Raw genomic sequence first — 25,354 nt, forward strand, 5'->3', positions numbered from 1 at the left:
GCTTCATTAACTATGATAAAGACTTTGACTGTGTGGGTCAAAACATACTGTGGAAAATTCTTAAAGAGATGGGAATGCTACACTGCCTTACCTGCCTCCTGAGAAAGCTGTATGCAGGTCAAGAAGTCACAGTGAGGGGGGAGGAGCCAAGATGGCGGAGGAGTAGGACGGGGAGACCACTTTCTCTCCTACAAATTCATCAAAAGAATAACTGAATGCAGAGCAAACCTCACAAAACAACTTCTGATCGCTAGCTGAGGTCATCAGGCGCCCAGAAAAGCAGACCATTGTCTTCGAAAGGAGGTAGGACAAAATATAAAAGATAAAAAGTGAGACAAAAGAGCTAAGGACGGAGACCCGTCCCGGGAAGGGAGTCTTAGGCGGCCTTGCTTGGGCTAGGGTCCGAGCCTGAGTGCCCTGAGGTCAATCGGAGGGAGCTTCTGTGAGGTGCCAACTTGAACTGTGGGAGACCAAAAGAGAGAAAATTAACCGGCCGGAACACACTGCCAGCCGCTCGCAGAACAAAGGGACGGAGAAAGTCCCAAGAAGAGGTCGCAGGCTGCGGACCCGCCCAGCCCCGCCGGAGGCAGGAGGCAGGGGGGAGGGGAAGGTCGCGGTGAGACACAGGGCGCAGGCACCCGACCAGCGCGGGCGGGGACTGGGGCTGGGGACGCAGAGGGCGGAAGGCGCGCGCGCACCCGACTGGCGTCAGCGGAAACTGAGACTGGGTCCGCGGAAGGGAGTGAGTGTGCCACACCTGGGGATAGTGCGCCCATCAAGCCCCTCGCTGCCTGGACCGCTCTGACGGGGAAGGCACAGAGAGCAGGCGCAGCTTTTCCTTCCGCGCTTTTGTGTAACACCCGAGGGCTGGAACCTAGCGCAGCGCGGGGCGCGCTCCATATAGAACAGCCGGGAGCCTGAGCAGCACAGACGGAGAAAGCAGCGTCAGCCCCTCCCGGCAGCGCCAGCCCGCCCCCACAGGGCCAGCCCCTCCCCGCAGCGTCAGCCCCGCCCCGCAGCGCCAGCCCATCCCCGCAGCGTCAGCCCCTCCCAGCAGCGCAACGGAACTAGCTACCTGAATAAGAGTCCACCTCCGCCCGCCTGTGTCAGGGCGGAAATGAGGCTCTGAAGAGACCGGCAAACAGAAGCCAAATAAACAAAGGGAACCGCTTCAGAAGGGACTGGTGCAACAGATTAAAATCCCTGTAGAAAACACCGACTTCACCGGAAGGGCCCTGTAGATATCGAGAAGTGTAAGCTGGAACGAGGAGCTATCTGAAACTGAGCCGAACCCACACTGACCGCAGCAGCTCCAGAGAAACTCCTAGATATATTTTTAATTTTTTTTCTCTAAGTAAGGAAAAAAAAAAAAATTTTTTTTATTCTTTTTATATTTTTTCTTTTTTATTTTTTCTCTTTTATTTTCCTTTAAAATTCCCTATTACTCCCCCATTACTCCTTAACTTTCATTTACATAGATTTTTATGATTTTTTTAATTAGGGGAAAAGAAAAATTTTTTTTTCTTTCTTTCTTTTTTTTTGTTTTTTTTTCTTTTTTTTCTTTTTCTTTTTTTTCTTTTTTCTTCTTTTTTTTCCTTTCCGTTTTCTCTTTTATTTTCTATTTTTCTTTTTCTCTTATTTCTTTTAAAGTCCTCTAGTACTCCTCTACTACTCTTCATTTTCATTTTCACTACACTATAACCTTACCAAAAAAAAAAAAAAGAGAAGCCCTATCTTTAAACCGAAGATTATTCTCTCCCAATCTTGACTCTCTGTTTTCTACCTCAGAACACCTCTATTTCCTCCTTTCCCCTTCTCTTCCCCAATCCAATTCTGTGAATCCTTGTAGGTGACTGGGCTACGGAGAACACTCTGGGAACAGACAGCTGCGTAGATCTGTCTCTCTCCTCTTGAGTCCCCCTTTTTCTCCTCCTGCTCATCTCTATCTCCCTCCTCCCTTTTCTCCTGTTCATGTAACTCTGTGAACCTCTCTGGGTGTCCCTAACAGGGGAGACTCTTTTCGCCATTAACCTAGAAGTTTTATTATCAGTGCTGTATAGTTGGAGAAGTCCTGAGACTACAGGAAGAATAAAACTGAAATCCAGAGGCAGGAAACTTAAGCCCAAAACCTGAGAACACCAGAGAACTCCTGACTACATGGAACTTTAAGCAATAAGTGACCGTCCAAAAGCCTCCATACCTACACTGAAACCAACCACCACCCAAGAGCCAGTAAGTTTTAGAGCAAGACATACCACGCAAATTCTCCAGCAACACAGGAACATAGCCCCGAATGTCAACATACAGACTGCCCAAGGTGACACCTAACACATAGACCCATCTCAAAACTCATTACTGGGCACTCCATTGCTCTCCAAAAAGAAGAAATCAAGTTCCACGCACCAGTACACTGACGCAAGCTTCCCTAACCGGGAAACCTTGACAAGCCAATCGTCTAACCCCACCCACTGGGTAAATCCTCCACAATAAAAAGGAACCACAGACCTCCAGAATACAGAAAGTCCACTCCAGACACAGCAATCTAAACAAGATGAAAAGGCAAAGAAATACCCCACAGGTAAAGGAACATGAAAAAAAAAAAAAAATGGCCCCCCACCCAAGGCCCCCGCCCCCCCAAACAAAAAAAGAAAAAAGGAAAAGGGAAAAAAAAAGGGAAAAAAAATAAAGGGGGAATCTACCTGAAAAAGAATTTAGAATAATGATAATAAAAATGATCCAAAATCTTGAAAACAAAATGAAGTTACAGATAAATAGCCTGGAAACAAAGATTGAAAAGATACAAGAATTGTTTAATAAAGACCTAGAAGAAATAAAAAGAGTCAATTAAAAATGAACAATGCAATGAATGAGATCAAAAACACTTTGGAGGGAACCAAGAGTAGAATAACGGAGGCAGAAGATAGGATAAGTGAGGTAGAAGATAAAATGGTGGAAATAAATGAAGCAGAGAGGAAAAAAAGAAAAAAAAAGAATCAAAAGAAATGAGGACAACCTCAGGGACCTCTGGGACAATGTGAAACACCCCAACATTCGAATCATAGGAGTCCCAGAAGAAGAAGACAAAAAGAAAGGCCATGAGAAAATACTCGAGGAGATAATAGCTGAAAACTTTCCTAAAATGGGGAAGGAAATAGCCACCCAAGTCCAAGAAACCCAGAGAGTCCCAAACAGGATAAACCCAAGGCGAAACACCCCAAGACACATATTAATCAAATTAACAAAGATCAAACACAAAGAACAAATATTAAAAAGCAGCAAGGCGAAAATTCACAAAATAACACACAAAGGGATTCCCATAAGGAAAACAGCTGACCTATCAATAGAAACCCTCCAGGCCAGAAGGGAATGGCAGGACGTCCTGAAAGTAATGAAAGAGAATAACCTACAACCTAGATTACTGTATCCAGCAAGGATCTCATTCAGATATGAAGGAGAACTCAAAAGCTTTACAGATAAGCAAAAGCTGAGAGAATTCAGCACTACCAAACCATCTCTTCAACAAATGCTAAAGGATCTTCTCTAGACAGGAAATGCAGAAAGGTTGTATAAACGTGAACCCAAAACAACAAAGTAAATGGCAACGGGACCACACCTATCAATAATTACCTTAAATGTAAATGGGTTGGAATGCCCCAACCAAAAAGACACAAGATTGGCTGAATGGATACAAAAACGAAGAACCCCTATATTTGCTCTACAAGAGACCCACCTCAAAACAAGAGACACATACAGACTGAAAGGAAGGGCTGATTGCGAAAAAAATATTTCATGCAAACGGAGACCAAAGAAAGCAGGGAAAGTCGCAATACTTCATATCAGATAAAATAGACTTTCAATAAAAGCTTGTGAAAAGAGAGGCAAAGAAGGACACTACATACATGATCAACAGGATCAATCCAAGAAGAAGATATAACAATTATAAATAATATATGCACCCAACATAGGAGCACCGCAATATGTACGGCAAACACTAACGAGTATGAAAGAGGAAATTAATAGTAACACAATAATAGTGGGAGACTTTAATACCCCACTCACAACTATGGATAGATCAACTACACAGAAAATTAACAAGGAAACACAAACCTTAAATGACACAATGGACCAGCTAGACCTAATTGATATCTATAGGACATTTCACCCCAAAACAATCAACTTCACCTTTTTCTCAAGGGCACACGGAACCTTCTCCAGAATAGATCACATCCTGGGCCATAAATCTAGTCTTGGTAAATTCAAAAAAATTGAAATCATTCCAGTCATCTTTTCTGACCACAGTGCAGTAAGATTAGATCTCAATTACAGGAAAAAAAATTGTTAAAAATTCAAACACATGGAGGCTAAATAACACACTTCTGAATAACCAACAAATCATAGAAGAAATCAAAAAAGAAATCAAAATATGTATAGAAATGAATGAAAATGAAAACACAACAACCCAAAACCTGTGGGACACTGTAAAAGCAGTGCTAAGGGGAAAGTTCATAGCATTACAGGCTTACATCAAGAAACAAGAAAAAAGCCAAATAAATAACCTAACTCTACACCTAAAGCAATTAGAGAAGGAAGAAATGAAGAACCCCAGCGTTAGCAGAAGGAAAGAAATCTTAAAAATCAGGGCAGAAATAAATGCAAAAGAAACTAAAGAGACCATAGCAAAAATCAACAAAGCTAAAAGCTGGTTTTTTTAAAAAATAAACAAAATTGACAAACCATTAGCAAGACTCATTAAGAAGCAAAAGAGAGAAGAACCAAATTAACAAAATTAGAAATGAAAATGGAGAGATCACAACAGACAACACTGAAATACAAAGGATCATAAGAGACTACTACCAGCAGCTCTATGCCAATAAAATGGACAACTTGGATGAAATGAACAAATTCTTAGAAAAGTATAACTTTCCAAAACTGAACCAGGAAGAAATAGAAGATCTTAACAGACCCATCACAGGCAAGGAAATCGAAACTGTAATCAAAAATCTTCCAGCAAACAAAAGCCCAGGACCAGATGGCTTCACAGCTGAATTCTACCAAAAATTTAGAGAAGAGCTAACACCTATCTTACTCAAACTCTCCCAGAAAATTGCAGATGAAGGTAAGCTTCCAAACTCATTCTATGAGGCCACCATCACCCTAATTCCAAAACCAGACAAAGATGCCACAAAAAAAGAAAACTACAGACCAATATCACTGATGAACATAGATGCAAAAATCCTAAACAAAATTCTAGCAAAACAGAAATCCAACAACATATTAAAAAAATCATACACCACGGACCAAGTGGGCTTTATCCCAGGGTAATGCAAGGATTCTTTCAATATCCGAAAAATCATTATCAACTAATACACCACATTAACAAATTGAAAGATAAAAACCATATGATTATCTCAATAGATGCAGAGAAAGCCTTTGACAAAATTCAACACTCATTTATGATTAAAACTCTCCAAAAAGCAAGAATAGAAGGAACATACCTCAACATTATAAAAGCCATATATGACAAACCCACAGCAAGCATCACCCTCAATGGTGAAAAATTGAAAGCATTCCCCCTGAAATCAGGAACAGGACAAGGGTGCCCACTGTCACCACTACTGTTCAACATAGTGTTGGAAGTTTTGGCCACAGCAATCAGAGCAGAAAAAGAAGTAAAAAGGAATCCAGATAGGAAAAGAAGAAGTGAAACTCTCATTGTTTGCAGATGACATGATCCTCTACATAGGAAACCCTAAAGACTCTACCAGAAAATTACTAGAGCTAATCAATGAATATAGTAAAGTTGCAGGATATAAAATTAACACACAGAAATCTCCTTTGCATTCCTATATATTCCTTAACAATGAAAAAACAGAAAAGAGAAATTAGGAAACAATACCATTCACACATTGCAACAATATTTAAGAATAAATACTTAGGAGGTATTCTACCTAAAGAAACAAAAGACCTTATACATTAAGAATTACTATAAAAACTGATGAAAGAAATCAAAGAGGACACAAACAGATGGAGAAACATACCGTGTTCATGGATTGGAAGAATCAATATTGTCAAAATGGCTATTCTACCCAAGGCAATCTATAGATTCAATGCAATCCCTATCAAGCTACCAACGGTATTTTTCACAGAACTAGACCAAAGAATTTCACAATTTGTATGGAAATACAAAAAACCTCGAATAGCCAAAGTAATCTTGAGAAAGAAGAATTGAACTGGAGGAATCAACCTGCCTGACTTCAGACTCTACTACAAAGCCACAGTCATCAAGACAGTATGGTACTGGCACAAAGACAGAAATATAGATCAATGGAACAGAATGGAAAGCCCAGAGATAAATCCATGAACCTATGGACACCTTATCTTTGACAAAGGAGGCAAGGATATACAATGGGAAAAAGACAACCTCTTTAACAAGTGGTGCTGGGAAAACTGGTCAACCACTTGTAAAAGAATGAAACTAGAACACTTTCTAACACCATACACAAAAATAAACTCAAAATGGATTAAAGATCTAAATGTAAGACCAGAAACTATAAAACTCCTAGAGGAGAACATAGGCAAACACTCTCTGACATAAACCACAGCAGGATGCTCTATGACCCACCTCCCAGAATTTTGGAAATAAAAGCAAAAACTAAACAAATGGGATCTAATGAACTTTAAAAGGCTTTACATCTACAAAATGAAACGATAAGTAAGGTGAAAGACAAGCCGTTCAGATTGGGAGAAAAATAATAGCAAACGAAGCAACAGACAAAGGATTAATCTCAAAAATATACAAGCAACTCCTGAAGCTCAAATCCAGAAAAATAAATGACCCAATCAAAAAATGGGCCAAAGAACTAAACAGACATTTCTCCAAAGAAGACATACAGATGGCTAACAAACACATGAAAAGGTGCTCAACATCACTCATTATTAGAGAAATGCAAATCAAAACCACAATGAGGTACCATTACACAGCAGTCAGGATGGCTGCTATCCAAAAGACTACAAGCAATAAATGCTGGAGAGGGTGTGGAGAAAAGGGAACCCTCTTACACTGTTGGTGGGAATGCAAACTAGTACAGCCACTATGGAAAACAGTGTGGAGATTCCTTAAAAAACTGGAAATAGAACTGCCATATGACCCAGCAATCCCACTTTTGGGCATACACACTGAGGAAACCAGATCTGAAAGTGACACGTGCACCCCAATGTTCATCGCAGCACTGTTTATAATAGCCAGGACATGGAAGCAACCTGATGCCCATCAGCAGATGAATGGATAAGGAAGCTGTGGTACATATACACCATGGAATATTACCCAGCCATCAAAAAGAATTCATTTGAACCAGTCCTAATGAGATGGATGAAACTGGAGCCCCTTATACAGAGTGAAGTAAGCCAGAAAGATAAAGAACATTACAGCATACTAACACATATATATGGAATTTAGAAAGATGGTAATGATAACCCTATATGCAAAACAGAAAAAGAGACACAGAAATACAGAACAGACTTTTGAACTCTGTGGGAGAATGTGAGGGTGGGATATTTCAAAAGAACAGCATGTATACTATCTATGGTGAAACAGATCACCAGCCCAGGTGGGATGCATGAGACAAGTGCTCGGGCCTGGTGCACTGGGAAGACCCAGAGGAATCGGGTGGAGAGGGAGGTGGGAGGGGGGATCGGGATGGGGAATAAGTGTAAATCTATGGCTGATTCATTTCAATGTATGACAAAACCCACTGAAATGTTGTGAAGTAATTAGCCTCCAACTAATAAAAAAATTAAAAAAAAAAAAAAAAAGCAGAGGCATTACTTTGCCAACAAAGGTCCGTCTCATCAAGGCTATGGTTTTTCCAGTGGTTATGTATGGATATGAGAGTTGGACTGTGAAGAAAGCTGAGTGCTGAAGAATTGATGCTTTTGAACTGTGGTGTTGGAGAAGACTCTTGAGAGTCCCTTAGACTGCAAGGAGATCCAACCAATCCGTCCTAAAGGAGATCAGTCCTGGGTGTTCATTGGAAGGACTGATGCTGAAGCTGAAACTCCAATACTTTGGCCACCTCATGCGAAGAGTTGACTCATTGGAAAAGACCCTGATACTGGGAGGGATTGGGGGCAGGAGGAGAAGGGGATGACAGAGGATGAGATGGCTGGATGGCATCACCAACTCGATGGGCATGAGTTTGAGTAATATCCGGGAGTTTGTGATACACAGGGAGGCCTGGTGTGCTGAGATTCATGGGGTCACAAAGAGTCGGACACGACTGAGCGACTGAACTGAATGCAAAAAGATATTTATCCTCATTTGTAATGAAACTTGAGATACCATTTTTTATCCAGGACATTGGCAAAATGTGAACTGTTGACCATTGCCTGAGAGTGTTGTTAAGATTGTATATCTTTGTCTTCAGTTTGATATAGTAGCTAGCATATATGAAGGGGCTTCCCTGGTACCTCAGCTGATAAAGAATCTGCCTGCAATGCAGGAGACCCCGGCACGATTTCCTGGGTTGGGAAGATCCCCCAGAAGAGGGAGAGGCTACCCACTCTATTGTTCTTTGGCTTCCCTGGTGGCTCAGACGGTAAAGAATCTGCCTGCAGTGCGGGTGCCCTGGGTTCAGTCCCTGGGTTGGGAAGAGCCCGTGGAGGAGGGCATGGCAACGCACTCCAGTATTCTTGCCTGGAGAATCCCCATGGACAGAGGAGCCTGGTGGGCTACAGTCCATGGGGTCGAAAAGAGTTGGATATGACTGATAAGTTGGATAAACACAGCACAGAAAAAATGAAATATCCATATCTTTGACCCACTGGGTCTGGTTTTAGAGATTTAATCCGTAGAATACAAGCATATGTTCAAGAGATATGGACATATAGCTGTTTATTGAAGCATTGTTTATACAGTAAAAAATTGAGTTCAACCTACATGTCCATCAGTACCCATACTTTGGAATACCGTAAGGAGCAGGTCCTATGCAGTGTGTGGGCTCTGGAATCAGGTTGCCACGTTTGCATTTTGGATCCATCATTTACTGGTTGCATGACATAGGCTTACTTAATTTCTCCGGCCCTCAGTTTTCTCATCTATAAAACAGAAATAATGGAATTTGTTTAATGTGATAAATAAACTAAAATATATAGAACAGTGCTTAGAACGTAAGTACTCAATAATATTAGTTAATATTAAACTATCACTATGCAGTTATAAAACTATCACTATGCAATTCTGTAGAATTGCAGCATGAAAAACCCCAGAGTGATTTAAGTGAACACATTTTAGGACAGTGTGTGCATATGGTATGAGTACCTATTTGTAAATGAAATGTTTAAATGATGTATGTGCATGTATTTCTATGTGTGTGGATAGGTCTGGAATGATAAATGCCAGTTCTAACAGCGGTTATCTCTCTGGGAAGTGAAATTGGGTGGAGGGGAAACGGATTGTTATTAGAGTTTTAAGGAAATATTGTCTTGTATTTTACAAGTACATATTTGTAGCTAAAAAGTTTTCTTTTAAGGTTTCATGGACTGTAAGAATAGTAAAACTTTTGATTAATTTTTGTTAAAAAAACTGAAAAGTTATGTTCTCTAAAAGATGTGCACTTTCCTCTTACTTTCCTTAGTGACTCACTAAGACTTTCCTTGCAGGAACATGCTTACCCAGCGGATGAACTCATGCCTTTGACCTGCAGAGGTCGGGTTAGAGGCCAGGAGCCAAGTCGGGGTGATGTTGATGATGCCTTGGGAAAGTGAGTATTAACAAAGGGTATAACATGGCATCTCAAAGTTCTCAAGTCTTAAGGCATCTTAGAGGCAGTGTGTAATTGTGTATCTGGGAATTGGTTAAATTTCAAAGACTGCTTTAAGTATTACATTAAATTCCTTTATTCCTTTCTGTTATCTTTTGTACAATATTAATCAGTTTACCTCTTAGATCAGTGAAAAGTTGAGTCGTTAAGATGAATGTGACTTTTAGAATGTATATAGTCGTTGACACTTAAAAGGTGTTGATGCATTGATATTTTTTATTTGCTTTTAAAAGAGCTAATGAATATTTCTGTTCACTTGGAAAGATTTGTAGTTATGCCTAATGTGAATGCGGTGTTAAGGCTTTTCAGGTTCTTTTAGTGTTTTGTAGGTTACATGGTGCTGTAGATGCATGAAAGTGCTAGTTAATGGAACAGTGGAAACTGCCAGTCAGTCAGTAGGGTGCAGATAATGTCTTATATGTTCATGGATACAAATATTCAGAATTCTAATGTTTTGTATCTCACTATTCTTGTTTCATAGATTTTCCCTGACACTGATTGATTCTTTGGACACTCTTGTGGTAGGTTTGATTCTTCTTAAATTATTTTATAAATTTCATAATATGTGTGCTTAAGTACTAGGAATATAATTGTAGTACAGTAAGTCTGAAATAGAAGCTTTCAGAATTTAAGATAATTTGATTCTTTGCTTCAAAATAAATCTTTCATACTGTTGAGTTGATAATGTCATGTGAATGTCAAGTGAAATTATGTAGAATCATGGAGATACTTAAAATTTATAGGTATGTTAGCTTACATGATGGCCCCTTAATCAGAAAAGTTTCCTTTTGGACAAGTAGGTTGAAGCTATTGGAAGAAAGTAATTCTAAAAAATGCTCTTGATATTCTTGTTCCAGAGACATGCTGCAATGATACTGAAATTGTAAATTAAAATTTTTATATATTAGGTCCATTAAAAATTTACTTCTTTCTCAAAAGTGATTTTTAATACCAAGTGATCACTACTTGCACTCCTTTTAAACCTGATGGGAGGCAAAGTTATTTAAATTAATTCTCGTTGGGTGTGGTTTGTGATGGCAGAGGGGAATGGCTCACTTCCAGCTGTCATGATTTCTGAATGTAGTATCTTTCTAGTTTTTTACTCTCAGATCATTTATGGTTTAAAAATAGGCTTGTTTCAGAATTTTCCTTAAGGCATAATTCTCAAAGATGAGTTAATGTCTAAAGTATTGATTAATATTTTAAAAAACACAACAAAAAATCTTTGTGGTGGCAGAAACTTTTTAGAGCCTGGCTTTTCTTCCCAATACTGTTTCTACATTTTTATTTCACTGGGTGATTCTTTTCTCTTTTTCTTTTCTGTTTTAATCAGAGACTCTCAACTATATCAGAACCTTAGGAATATTACTTACGAAGTTTAAAAAAATATCCTTCTCTCCCAAGTTATTCTGATTTAATTTTCCTGAAGTGGGACCTGGCATTATTATGTATTTCTCTAAAGCTTCTCTTTGTTTATAAAACTTAGCCATAGTTGAGATATTTTTTGTTGAGAAGTCCATGATTGTTCAGACCTTTTTAGCTGTATCAGAGTCTTGAAAGTTGTGATTTCATTTTTCAGAAATAAAAGGAATGTGTCAACCATATTATAATGACTGTAAGAGAGACTATTGTGTACCTTATTTTTGGTTTTGTAGTCCTATGTATTCTGCTGTGATAGGAGAAGAGAAAAAGATAAATAGGTATCCCAGGAGACACAAATTGCCACCCTGGAAGAAGCTAAGTGGTGTTATTTATTTATAAGTATAGCTAGATGATACACCTCATGTCTGTCTTGATACAGGGGAGTGAGTGAGGGGCAGAAGCTGTGTATTAGGAAAGACCATAGGTGGATGTACATTTGTTTCTCATTCTGTCATCTTGGCTTTATCCTTATATAGTGGAAGCTCTCCATCATCTCTGTCTAAGCTCTTAGTGATTTTTATGAACCTCGACCTCAGATATTTTATGTGTTTAAAATTTTTTTTATCAGAAATGAAGGAGAAAATGTATTTCTAGGCAGCATAACTTCCCTATATTTAGAAATCTACTGGTCTCTAATTGAGCAGCCATTATTATGAATAGGTTCTATTCCGCTTTGAAATTAAACCACTTTGGCATTGGTTCTCAAAGTATGATTCCAGCACCACCAGCATCAGCATCACCTGGCAACTCGTTAGAGATGCAGATTGTAGCGCCTCATCCCAGGCCTGTTGAATCAGAAAGTCTGGGAATAATGCCCAGGAGTGTTTTTTTTTTTTTTAACAAGCTTCCAGATGATTCTAATATATGCTAAAGTTTGAGAACCACGTGTAATGATGCAGTGCTTTTTAGACTTGTTTGCTACATATCACCTGGGGATCTCGCTAAAATAAAATGCAGATTGTGATGGAGTAGACTGAAGGCAGGCCCAAAGCGGTGTTTTTCTAGCAAACTGCCGCTTGGTGGTGCTGTTGGTCAGCAGACCACACTTAAGAGTACTGGTGTAACCTGAGTTCTTGCTCCTTGTGGCAGGGAGTACCAGGAAGTGATCGTATAATATTATGTGATGTTGGCCAAATTATTTAGCTTCTCTGGATCCCTGTTTTCACTTCAGAAGGGCCTAGATTGGATATCTAAGGTACCTATTAATATCTATTTAAACAGAAGAATTAAAAGAAATTAGTTTGAAACTTTTTCCTACATTTAGAAGGAAGGTTGTACATTTTATCAATACAAGTATTTAATATTTCTAATTTACTCTGTGATCATTTTTTGATTTGTGGTTTCTTTATTTGAAAATATTAGAGGACATATCACTTGGGACAGGATGCAACCTTATTGTTTTTATTTTGGTCTTAAGTAGAACTTCTGTTGTCAGAGTTTGATCTTTCAATTTAAACTCTTGTTCATAATTCTAGACGTCTAGTTTCTATTGATTGTAATGAAATCAAACACTAAAACTTTAAATTTACACTAAAGTCAACGTTACCATGAAATCTACAGTGAGAAAGATACTGAACAAATTAAAGGGGGGAAAGGAAGAGACCTGAATTTGTTCTTTGTTATCAGTTAGGAGCTTAAGAAACCCGTCAACTAATGGAGCTGTTAGAATGAATTTTTAGCTAATTATGGACAAAACTCTTCTCATTTTTATTCTTCTTTGAAACAGATAGCGTAGGTACTATTCTTGGGAGCAATTCTCAGGAGATAGACTTTGAAAGAATAATTATATTAAAAAGATGTGTGTGTGTGTGTGGAGTGAGTAGAACAGTTGTGTCTCCCAGAAGTGATACAGGTCTTTGTACATTCGCATTTGTGGCTTCAGAATTTACATGGACTTTGAGACTGAGAAAGAAAAGCGCTCAATTTAAAATCAGGTTTTATATTAACTATACTCAAGGCTTACCCTAAATTTTACTTAAATTTTAGTCAGACTCTTATGTTTTATGCCTAAATTAGAATTTTTAAAATTTTTATTCCCTTTTGGCTGTGCTAGGTCTTCATTGCTGTGCATGAGTTTTCTCTACTTTAGTTGCGGCGAGTCAGGGCTACTCTTTGTTATGGGGCACAGACTTCTCATTGCCGTGCCTTCTCTTATTGCAGAGTGCAGACTTTTAAGCGCTTGGGCTTCAGTAGTTAGGGGGAAAACAGCTCATTAGTTGCGGCTCCTGGACACTAGAGCACTGGCTTAGTAGTTGGGGGTGCATCGATTTAGTTGTTCCTTGCCATGTGGGATCTTCCCAGACCAAGGAGCAACCCTACATTCACAGGCAGATTCTTAACCTCTGGACCACCAGGGAAGTCCCCAAATTAGAATTTTTAGTGAAGTATCAGATCTAATGAGAAAGCACTATAAAATATTATCAAACAAAAAGATCAAACAGCCAGGTAAAGGAAGACTTACTTTTATTGGACCTGAGATCTAAATAACGTCTACTTGTGCAACCTTGATTTAGACTGAAAAATGGACACAGCCTGTGTAATGACAGTGACCCTCTTCTGGAGCTCATTGCAGGCATGCCGAGTTCTTAGCTTGTCAGGATTGTAGACCCGCGTGGTAGTAACGGTCATAATAGATAGTAATGGTGTCGAGCACTTACTAAGCCAGGTGCTTCGGGTGCTCTACTAAAAGTAGTTTGCATACATTACCTCATTTAGGGAAACAAACCTCTGAGCATAGGTATCTCGTCTTTTTGTGGATGAGACAACAGGCTCAGAGATGAGACTAAGGAACCAGAATTCAAATCAGAGCTTGTTCTTTAGCCCAACATTGGACTGCCTCCTCAGTTAGGGGCCATGATGTCCATGGGGTGAAGATGGCAAGCGTTGTATGGTTTAGGATCAGTTGATCATTCCCTGGAGGATGTGCTTTCTTTGGAGACTAAGCAAGTTTTAAAATGATACTTGACGAATAGGGTGGCTTTTGTTTTGTTTGACTTGGGAACCAAATCCCAGTAGAGTTCACCTCTTGGAGCTCTAGGTCATGGGTTATACACACCAGCTAACAGTTCTGATGATGATTGTTTTAAAGTCCTAATGATTTTTCAGTGTGCCTAAAAAAAAGTATATAAAGATTCCTTGGAATATAAATAGGCATTTAATATTTTTCAGTTTTAGATAGTATCACATTTTTATAATATGCTTAAGGGAAACATTTTTTTTTTCTGTGTTATTTTTTATAATCTTAAGGTATTAACTTGCTATTAGTAGCTCATTCTGAGGATATTTTTCTGTGTCTTGGTTGAAAATAACTTTACTTTCAATAATTTTCTTCTCCTAGGTATTAAATAAAACTAAAGAATTTGAAGATGCAGTGAGAAAAGTTTTAAGAGATGTTAACTTAGATAATGATGTAGTTGTATCAGTCTTTGAAACAAACATCAGAGTTCTTGGGTAAGTATGTGAGATACTAAACTCTGATTTTAATAACAGAAGAATAAGGGTATGCTCTTTATTTCTTGGTGGTAGTAAAGCAAGAAATTTCTTATGTTTAAAAAATAAAAGGTGGGATACTGTAAAATAGAGACTGCGGAATGACCCTGCTATATGTGAGGCAGAGTCAGCAACAAGCTTTGGAAATAGTTGCAGACTCAAATCAAAGGTGCAGACTCAAATCAAAGGTTATCTTGTATGTTGTTAAAAAAGGACTGACAACAGGTCAAGTATTTGCATATTAGCTACATCCCAGTTTTTTTTGCCAGTTTATCTATCTTACTAACCTTAGCACTTCTTCAAGCCAAACTGAATTTATAGGATTACCTTTGAACTAACAGTTTGAAATATTCTTGGAACACAGGAAGTGCAGGATTTATTAATTCACGTTTCAACATTATTACATTTTTATATTTAATGGTTATTTTTGTGTTACTGTAACTCATTTCCTTTTGTCACACAAAGTAAGTCTATTAATCAGTTAAATTAAAAAAAATAGTTTTTTAGCTTTTCACAGTTTATTAATCTATTACATTTAATAAAGAGTGGGGAATTTTTGTTAATGTTATACTAGAAGTCAAGAGATTTCATGGTGCTATAATTAAATTTAAAATTTGTTAAAATCAAATGTGTTAAACTTATTAAGATAAATGATTTCTAGGTTGTTTTTTATTTTAAGAAAATGTAAGGTATTTAAGAATGCCAAACCCTTTTGTTGTTGTTGTTTAGTTGCTCAGACGTGTCTTAACTGTTTTGCGACTCCCATGGACTGTAGCCCACCAGGCTCCTTTCTCCATGGGATTTTCCAGGCAAGAATACTGGAGTGAGTTGCCATTCTCTTCTCCAGGGGCCAAACCTTTTACAACAGTTACAACATTTTATTCTTTTTTTTTTTTTTTCATACTGGCCATGGTTTAATAATGGTTTTTATAATGGTTTGCCACAAACTGAGTAGCCAGAGTTAGGTAGGAAATTATGTTCTTCTGTGATTGTTCCTTATGTACTCTAAATTGTTGGTAGCAAGATACCCACATCTGTTTAGGTGATGATGTGTAGGTATGTGTACAATGTGACTAATGTTTCATCTCTCTGGTTGTAGGGGTCTTTTGGGTGGACACTCACTGGCAATCATGTTGAAAGAAAAAGGCGAGTACATGCAGTGGTACAATGATGAACTTCTCCAAATGGCAAAGCAATTGGGTTACAAACTTTTACCAGCTTTCAATACTACCAGTGGCCTTCCTTATCCAAGAGTAAGTAATTCTGAAAAAAGTGGCAGCCTTTGTATACTTTGCTGTTTTGAAAGAATCAATTTTTGTGATCCAGCCATCATTCCTTACCTGCTTAAGGCTGGAAAAAAATTGCTTCAAGCTCTATAACAAATTTATATGACCATTTTGGTTAATTTGCATCTGAATGGTGTGATAATTTAGATTTGTTAAAACTTTTTGTGTCATTGCATAAGGTTATGCTGCAGAAGGAAGAAACAAATGCCAGACTAGAACTTGGGCCCAGAATTATTTGTGCAGACGATGTGGTGGAAGCAGTAGAGCAGGTGTTCATTCTCCAGAGGAGAGAATATTGAGGGAATACAGGACAGAGGGGAATGAGGAAGAAGGACAGCAGTGAAAAGGAGATTGTTCGGAGACTTAGGAGGAGAACCGCAACGTGGTGTATGGTATTAAAAATGCTAGGAAAAGAGTTTCAGAAGGAGACGTTCCAGCAAACATTAGGATAATTAGGGGTAAACAGAGCCTTGAAGGATGTAATGTGGCAGAATAAAGGGGAAGAAGGATTCAACGTAGGTGAAAGTATAGGGACATTCATTGTAAGATTTCCTCTGTTAGTAGTTAAGAAGAGTTGGCAGCACAAGCACAGTCAGTTGAGGGAGTTTTTATTGTTATTATTATTTATTTGGCTGCGTTGGGTCTTTCATTGCCATCCATGGGCTCTTCGGCGTGGCAGGTCGGCTTCTCTCTAGTTGTGGCAGGTGGACTCAGTAGTTACAGCTTGCAGGCTTAGTTGCCCCGCAGCATGGGTTCCTCAACCACAGATTGAACCCTTGTTCCCTGCATTGCAATTGCAAGGTCGATTCTTAACCACTGGACCACCAGGCAAGTCCTAGGAGTTATCCCCGCCTCCCCACCTGCCCAAGAAAATTTTATATTTAAGGTAGAGGGAAAGGAGCTATTGAAGATGGGAAGAACTCTCTACTGATATATTTCATTATTAATAACAGTATTACTCTTTCCTTCTTACCTGGGCCAGGTACCTCAACCTGTTAAATGCTTTATTTGTTTATTTGTTTTCTTTATTGTTGAAACTAATATAATTCTATTCATAAACTATTACAAATGTGTATTTTACTCTTTTCTCTCTAGTTTTTGCTTCAGAGACTTAAAAATTAATCTTACTAAAGCATGGTTTTTATCAAATTGCCCTCAGAAATTTACTGACTCTGCCTTTTGCAGTGAATGTCCTTTAACTTCCAGGTTTCTTTCTGGTTTGGCAACCGACTTCCGTTCTGAGGTTCTCTCATACCCCTACCCCAATGAAATGCATGTTCTGTTTCAGACAAAATAATCTGTTTGTGTTTTTCAAAACACCTAGGGAGTTTTTGGTTTTGTTTTTCATTTCCAAACCTTTAGGCTTGCCATAATAACTTCTCTACCAAGATAAATAAGACTTATTTCCTCCATCAAGAAATCTCTGACTGGAGATCCAGCGCAATATTATATGCTTTTCAAACTGGAGGTCGCAGCCCATTCGTTTACCCTTTGATTTAGTGGATCATGAAAACATCTTTTTTGTTGTTATTAAGAAACAGACTAGTATTAAATTCTTATTTAAATTTCTATCTATTCTATGATATTTTTAAATAGCTTGTCTGTGAATATCCTTCTACACATCTTTTTTACTTATTTCTTCCTTAGGATAAATTACTAGAAGGGAAAAAAGCCATAAAATAGGGAATGCTTTTTAAGGCTTTATGTGCTTATTGACCAGTTGCTCTTCAGAAAGGTTCTACTTTATACTTCTATGTTATGTAAAAGTGCATGGGTCATACTGCTGCCCACACTGTGTATTATCTCTCTTCAGCCAATTTGGGCTTCCCTGATAGCTCAGCTGGTAAAGAATCCTCCTGCAATGCAGGAGATCCCAGTTCGATTCCTGGGTCAGGAAGATCCGCTGGAGAAAGGATAGGCTACCCACTCCAGTATTCTTAGGCTTCCCTTGTGGCTCAGCTGGTAAAGAATCCGCCTGCAATGTGGGAGACGGGGTTCAATCCCTGGGTTGGGAAAATCCCCTGGAGGAGGGAATGGCATGGCAACCCACTCCAGTATTCTTGACTGAAGAATTTCATGGACTGTATAGTCCATGGTGTTGGAAAGAGTTGGATGTGACTTTCACTTTTAGCCAATTTAATGAGGAAAAAATGGAAACATGTTCTAATTTGAAATTTCTTTTGCTTGTGTGGTTTAAAATTTGAAATCTCTTTGCTTATTAGTGTGGCTTAAACTTTCTTGTTAATCTTTTTGTTTCCTTAGCATATTAAAATTGAAATCAAAATTATTTTAAACCATCTAAATGCTTAGTTAATTGAATTTACTTTTAGTAAATATTTTTAGTTTTTATTATAAATGGAGGTGCTGAATTTTGAAGAATCTAGCAGTTCTTCACTTTTGTCATAACATGAGAAGCAGATAAGAAATTGAAACAGAAGCTACTAAGGTCATTATCGTAAAACAAAGTCATATTACTTACTTATCCTCAGAAGTATCAGTATAATTTTTAAAATTATTTTTTTAGAAGAGGACTACAGGTAGAAAATAACTACCTTCCCATCCTTCTTAAATATACTTAGTAAATACTGCTTTTGCTCATGAAAATTGGTACAATCAACCTCCCTTGGATATGAGTACATAGTTGATAATATTTGTAATAATGGTTTTAACACAGAAGTATTTGCTGGACAGAAATGCTATTGAACAGTTAATGGTTATTTTTCTATGCCCACATAAAACCCTAGAGCTCATTTCTGGTCAGCTTGGTTCAAGTTTATATTGTGGTGTTATTTGGCTCATTGAAACATTTTTCTTTGTGTTATTTGTTAGTCTGTCAGCAGGTAACATACTCTATATTTCAGAATTTTAAAACCTGTGAATAAAATTTTAATCTTCTTTTAAATATATACTGTAATTAATTTTTTCTCTATGAAAAACTAATACAGTACTGCTTTTTCACAGATTCTTAGTTAAACCTCAATTTGTTTTAGGACTGGTATAGTTTCCTATTTTGGTACTGACTAGTTCAAACTGTCCAGAGAACACGATTGTTATAGCAGGTATTTGTTTTGTATAATTATTATATTGATACTGAATTTTTATATCCTTGAAGAAGAAGCTAAATGAAAACTTACTCATCCCATGAATAGTATGTGCTTGGAATATACTTTCCTAGATGCTAATCGGAAAGTCAGAAAGGTCAGCAGATAAAATTTCAGTGTTATTTTGTCAGTTATTTTCATGATTTGATTAGAGTCTCAATTGAAAAATAATTCTTATCCAGAAATCATTGTCTCTTGATAATCACCAAGGATGATCTTCTGGTTTTATTTAGATCAATTTGAAGTTTGGTATCAGAAAACCAGAAGCCCGGACAGGCACTGAGACCGACACCTGTACGGCTTGTGCGGGCACCTTGATCCTCGAGTTTGCTGCCCTAAGTCGGTTCACAGGAGCAACGATATTTGAGGTTTGCTTTTCATAGTTTGGTCTCCTGGGTATTGGGCATAAATAACTACTTTATAGCTTCTCTTCATTGATCAAGTATTAAGAGAATCAATTGGATTTCTGTTATCTTAGTGAACATTTTGTCTAAATTTCAGCACATAGGTTTTAATTGTCAAAAGCATAGTATATTAAGTACAACTTTGCATTTTGTTCACAAATTGTAACTTTTTAGTATTATTCTTAGAAAATGCCATAGCTGTATTACTTATATGAAATTTGATGTCACAGATGTCTTGTATGAAATACTGTGTCGCTTTGTTTCATTGTTAGACTTCTGTGTGATCTATTGCATTTCTGAAAACTTCACTAATCTTCTAAAATATAGTGAAATTTTTGCACTTCCTTCAGTGAGAGTCTTATCTGTAAGTTTGTTTACTCCAGGGGTAATATCATTCGTTACCCAGAGACTTAATATCCTCCAAATAGTTTGTTGTTAAACTAGCTATGTCTCACACTTTTTTATTTTAGCTACTTGTTTAACCATGTCATTGGAGTGCAATAGTAACAGTCTGTGTTCAAACGTATGACTTAGAATTGTTTCAGATTCAGCAAATGGTGCACATAGAATGAGCAGAAATAGGGACTGTATAATACTAGCATTTAGAGACATTGGGGCTGAGTATACATAAAACAAGTTTAATGGTCTTTGTGTGGGTGTATGTTCAAAGTATCTTAAGAATGGGTTAATCTTATTTTGTTTAATTTTTATTCTTTAACTTGCTGGCTAATATTTTTCCTTCATTGAAAAAAAATGTCATTCTTTACATCCTTTCTAATTTAATTTGACCTACAAACTCTGAGGTGCATTTGCACTTGAGGAAAGTGAGGCTCAGAGATGCTTGACTAGTGGGTGAAGGAGTGGAACCAGAGTTAGAATCCACGACTTTCTGAATTCAAAGCCCAGCCTCTTTCCACTGGGTTATTTTATATTTTAAAACCATGCTTTTTCTTTAACTTGTTGAATGTGATTTATTATGGAAGAAGCAACCTCATACAGTTGACAGAGACTCAAACTAATACACGACTGGTGAGCTACAGTCGAAGGCCAAATCAAGACGCCTGTTTTTCTAAACACAGTTTTATTGTAGCACAGCCAGCTCATGTATTGATGTTTGTCTGTGGCTGTATTTGTGCTGCAGTGACTGAGTTGAGTAATTGTGACGATTGTCTAACCCATAACGCCTAAAATACTGATTGTCCGGCCCCTGTCGGGAAAAGTTTGTTGACCTTTGGTCTGGTGTATATGAAGAGATCTGAATTCTCACATCATTAATAGCTGTCCTGTAGTCTGGTTTTTTTTTTTTTTCCCCCCCCCCCCCCCCAATGTAGTCTGGTTTTAAACTTTGGTTAAATTGTTGATTTCACTGGTCCTGTTTCTTTAGCTTTAAGATAGGAATAGGGAAATGTAATCTTTATGAAATTTTTTCAGATCTGAAATTACACGATTAAGTAAAGTTGCAATCTGTTTTGTTTCATAAATTCAGCATAAATAGATTGAGTCAAGAATGAAAACTATTTTATACCCTGTTCTTAAATCTGCAGAGTGACAAATTGGTTTAATGATTTCTTTTATAGAAGTACTTCTGCAATGCTGAGTACATTCATGCTCTGAAATTAATTTTAACTTAATTCTTTTGTACATGTTCTTTGCTTTTGTTTTTTTAACATCTTTTCATCCAAAGCCAAGAATTTAATCAGAAAATTTAATGTCCAAGGGATAAAAATAAATGAAAAAAGAGAAAAATGTTATTATAAGGTTATAATTTTGGTACTGTTAAATGAATGCTAGTTGCTTTACTTACTCTTCACTAACGAAGTTGCCTGCTATTTAAAATGTAGGATTTGAAATGCCTGTTCTGTTTCAGAGATGGCATACTAACTTTGAAATTCTCTTTCAATTTTGTGAATGAGCGTATCTAAGGAGATTTTCACTTTGCATTAAGAGATAGAAATTATTTTAATATATGCCAACTGTTTTTATTTCAATAATTCCTGTGTGTAAATGTGGACCTATACTACAAGAGTAGATGGACAAGGATGGTCTCAAAGTGAGATCAATGGCACTAAATAGCATTTTTAGAGTCATTCTTTCTAACTAGACTCATTTGGCTGAAAGAGCCAATATTTTTTACTTGTAAGGAAATTTAATGTATAAGTGATCATCTTTGGAATTTTACTTAATCCTAAAAGTATACTATGGGCCCTTGATTTTTGTTTGGCAAAGATATGCAGTTCTTCAAGTATGCTTTTCTTTTTTATTATAGGAATATGCAAGAAAAGCTCTTGATTTTCTCTGGGAGAAAAGACAGAGAAGTAGTAATTTAGTGGGTGTGACTATAAATATTCATACTGGAGACTGGGTACGGAAAGGTACGTAAGTTGGACTTTTCAAATTAAGCCTTCACATTCTAAAATGGGTTGGGAAATAAAGGATTTTTATTTGTTAAAATAGTCTTTATGACAGTATAAAGCATAATTTCTCACAAGATTGCTAGAATTTTAACAAATGTAGCCAGATTTTCTTCCTTGGTGCCAAATAATAGCACCCTTATTCCAGATGGCTTAATATCCTATTTCATACCTTATAGCATTACAGATGAAACAATAGAACTAATTTCTTTGAGAACCAGAGGAACAGAATACCTTAACCATCTCACATCAAAGTGTGATTAAGTGGAAATCTATATTTAATAGTACTATCACCAATCTTTTTTTTTTTTCCTACCACCAGAAATTGTGTATACCATGGTAACTAAGAGCATAGACCCCAGAGCCATATTTTTGGAATTCAAGTCATGTGATCTTGGGCAAAATATTTAACCTCTGTGTGCCTCTGTATCTGTGAAAATGAGAATAATAGTACTTACTTCATAGAGTTATTATGACTTTGTTGTGTTGATTTTTGTTTTTTGTGTTTTTCTATAATTTTTATTGGAGCAAAATTTTTATCGTATAGTTGGTTTACAGTGTTGTGTGTCTGCAGTGCAGCAGTCAGTCAGAGTTATTATGATTAAATGAGTTAAAATCTCGGGAAGATCCCCTGGAGTAGGAGTAGCAGCCCACTTCAGTATTCTTGCCTGGTAAATCCCATGGACAGAGGAGCCTGCCGGGCTACAGGCCATAGGGTCGCAGAGTCGGTCACAGCTGAGTGCAGACACACACACGCGGCACAAGCACTCGGAACAGTGCCTGGCGTGTGCGATGCTTGCTGTGAAGTAAATGCTCACCAATGTGATTTTAATTCCTTTAATCAAAAATTTCACTTTTGGGAATCTAGCCTGAGGAAACAGTATAAAAGGTAGAAAATCATTTGTTCCCAAAGATGTTTATCACATAAAATTACTTGTGGTGGTGGAAAACTTGGAAACAGTCTAAGTGATCATCAGTAAAGAGTAACATCAATGTTTGAGAATTATTTTACATCAGTGTTGGAGTAGTAAGTTATTAAATTGAATTGGATCAGGGGACAAAACATATAACAATGTTTTATGAATAAACAGGATGTAGAATCATATAAAAATATGATCTTTATAAGACAACCCTATAAAACAGGCATAAACAAATGGAAATACACTAGACTATTACTAATGAGATTTGTTTATCTTATTTATACATTTCTCTGTTTCTAAAGGCTTATGTATTAAATAAAAAATAACTGCCCATATTTAAATAAATGAAATTATGTAAATATTAATTTGAACATATTAAAATTATTGCCTCTATTCACTACTGTCTGAAAATTTTCAAAGTGTTATCTAAATGGTCCTTTCCTGAAGCTGATCTGAATCCTGGCCTCAGAATTTTGCAGTTTCTTTTCTTAATTCACTCTCATCATTGGTCCATGCATGGCTCATTTTATTTAGTTCATTTTTAATAATATATTAAGTACTCACAGACCGACCATCCATTACAAAAACAGCTAACTTGACAATATACTACTTCTGCTTATGGTCCTGACTCTCCATGCCTCTGTAATCTCATGCTTCTGTAATCCCATACGTCTGCCTCTAACTGAAATACCCATCATTCTGATCTGTATTGGTCAATCCCTTGCTTTCCTTTTATAAATTTTTATGCATCCATATGTATTCCTTAATGTACATATTTTTGTTTTATTTTTAACTTATAAAAGGATATCATGTCATATGAGACCTTTTGAGACTTTTCACCTAAAATTATATTACTAAAATTCTTGTACTTTGTTGTATGACGTAGTTTATTCTGTTTTGACTTCTGCATAATACTTTATTGTGTGAATAAACCATGAATTTATAAGCATTTAGGTTGTTTCTAGGATTTTACTCTTGTGAACCCTAGTGCTGTGAGTATATTTGTGTTTCTTCTGTTGTACATATATAAAAGTTTCTCTTGTCTATATATCTAGGTAGAATTTTTAGATCATAGGCTAAGTTAAAGTTCAATGATAGGAGATATGTCAGATTGTTTGCTAAAGTTGTTTCCACTTTATACCACTTTAACTTTCACCAGCAACATAGAAGAGAGCCTGTGGATCAGCATCCTCTCTAGTACTTTATATTGTCACACTCAAAGATTTGCCAATCAAATGAGTGTATAGATGATTTCCCATGGTGACTCAATTTGTATTTCTTTGAGCACTGATGATTTGAACACATCTTCACATATATTGGCTATGTGTTTCCTTTTTTCAAAAAAAAAGGGTAAATTCTTACATTTTTGTCCATTTTCTACTGAGTTACTTGTTCTTTTAAAGAATTAATATTGATACTTATATGATACTTATGATCTGTGTGGTACCTGCTGCTGCTAAGTTCTTCAGTTGTGTCTGACTCTGTGCGACCCCATAGGCGGCAGCCCAGCAGGCTCCCGGGTCCCTGGGATTCTCCAGGCAAGAACACTGGAGTGGGTTGCCATTTCCTTCCCCAATGCTTGAAAGTGAAAAGTGAAAGTGAAGTCGTTCAGTCGTGTTCGACTCTTCGCGACCCCATGGACTGCAGCCTACCAGGCTCCTCCGTCCATGGGATTTTCCAGGCAAGAGTACTAGAATGGGTTGCCATCGCCTTCTCCGGTGTGGTACCTATCCTTTGAAATTTATTAAGGTTTTCTTTTGGCCTAGAACATGGTCAGCTTTCACTTGTGCTTAAGAAAAAATATGTATTTTCTAATTGTTGGATATAGAGTTCTATATGTGTCAATTTCTCAGTGAATAATGTTGTGCAGTTCCTTGCTAATTTTTTTTTGCTTGGTGTATTAAGGAATGTTGATAAAATTTCTGACAATGATTGTGCACCTATTAGTATCTCCCTGTAGTTGTATTTTTGCTTTATATATTTTGTTGGCTGCGTTAATTTAAAATTGCTATCTCTTCATAGTTGAACGTGTCATCATTATGTAGTGATCATCTCTAATAATACTCTGTTAAAGTCTGTTTAGTCTGTTGGTAATACAGCTAAGTCAGCTTTATTTTGCTTAGTATTTCCTTGATAGGTCTTTTTCTGCTCTTGCAGATGCTCATGCTATTTCCTGTAAAATTTATAGATTTAAAAAATCCTTTTGTCAGTCTTTGTCTTTTAATTAGTGACTTTATTTATATTTATTGGCATTTTTAATACATTGGATTTATTTATACTATCTTAATTATTATTTCAGTGTGTCTCGCCTTTTTTGTTTCTTTTTAATCCTTTTGTTTTTAATTGAAACCTATATTTACCTTCTAGTGAGACATGAGCTTCAGCCTGCTCTGCCATTTTCTCCCCCTCTGTTCCAACCCTCATCCACTGTTAGTATCCTATAGATATTTAGTTCTTTTTAGTTATGAATGTTTTCTCTTTTTTCTTTTGACCTTAGTGCTGC

The 25,354-nt window shown here is 37.1% G+C and overlaps 1 protein-coding gene across 2 annotated transcripts in view; it reads left to right on the forward strand.

Moving 5' to 3' along the window:
* EDEM3 (ER degradation enhancing alpha-mannosidase like protein 3) overlaps positions 1-25,354 on the forward strand; it is a 90,960-nt gene that overhangs the window by 33,949 nt on the left and 31,657 nt on the right. For both annotated transcript variants that reach the window (XM_043485053.1, XM_043485054.1), the window contains exons 3-8: positions 9,658-9,758; positions 10,300-10,339; positions 14,578-14,690; positions 15,829-15,982; positions 19,350-19,484; positions 21,787-21,892. In XM_043485053.1, the coding sequence (XP_043340988.1) occupies positions 9,658-9,758; positions 10,300-10,339; positions 14,578-14,690; positions 15,829-15,982; positions 19,350-19,484; positions 21,787-21,892 (649 nt within the window). The remainder of the gene's footprint in view (positions 1-9,657; positions 9,759-10,299; positions 10,340-14,577; positions 14,691-15,828; positions 15,983-19,349; positions 19,485-21,786; positions 21,893-25,354) is intronic.

This window comes from Cervus canadensis, chromosome 13 (assembly GCF_019320065.1).
Source record: "Cervus canadensis isolate Bull #8, Minnesota chromosome 13, ASM1932006v1, whole genome shotgun sequence".
Classification (NCBI taxonomy): Eukaryota; Metazoa; Chordata; class Mammalia; order Artiodactyla; family Cervidae; genus Cervus; species Cervus canadensis.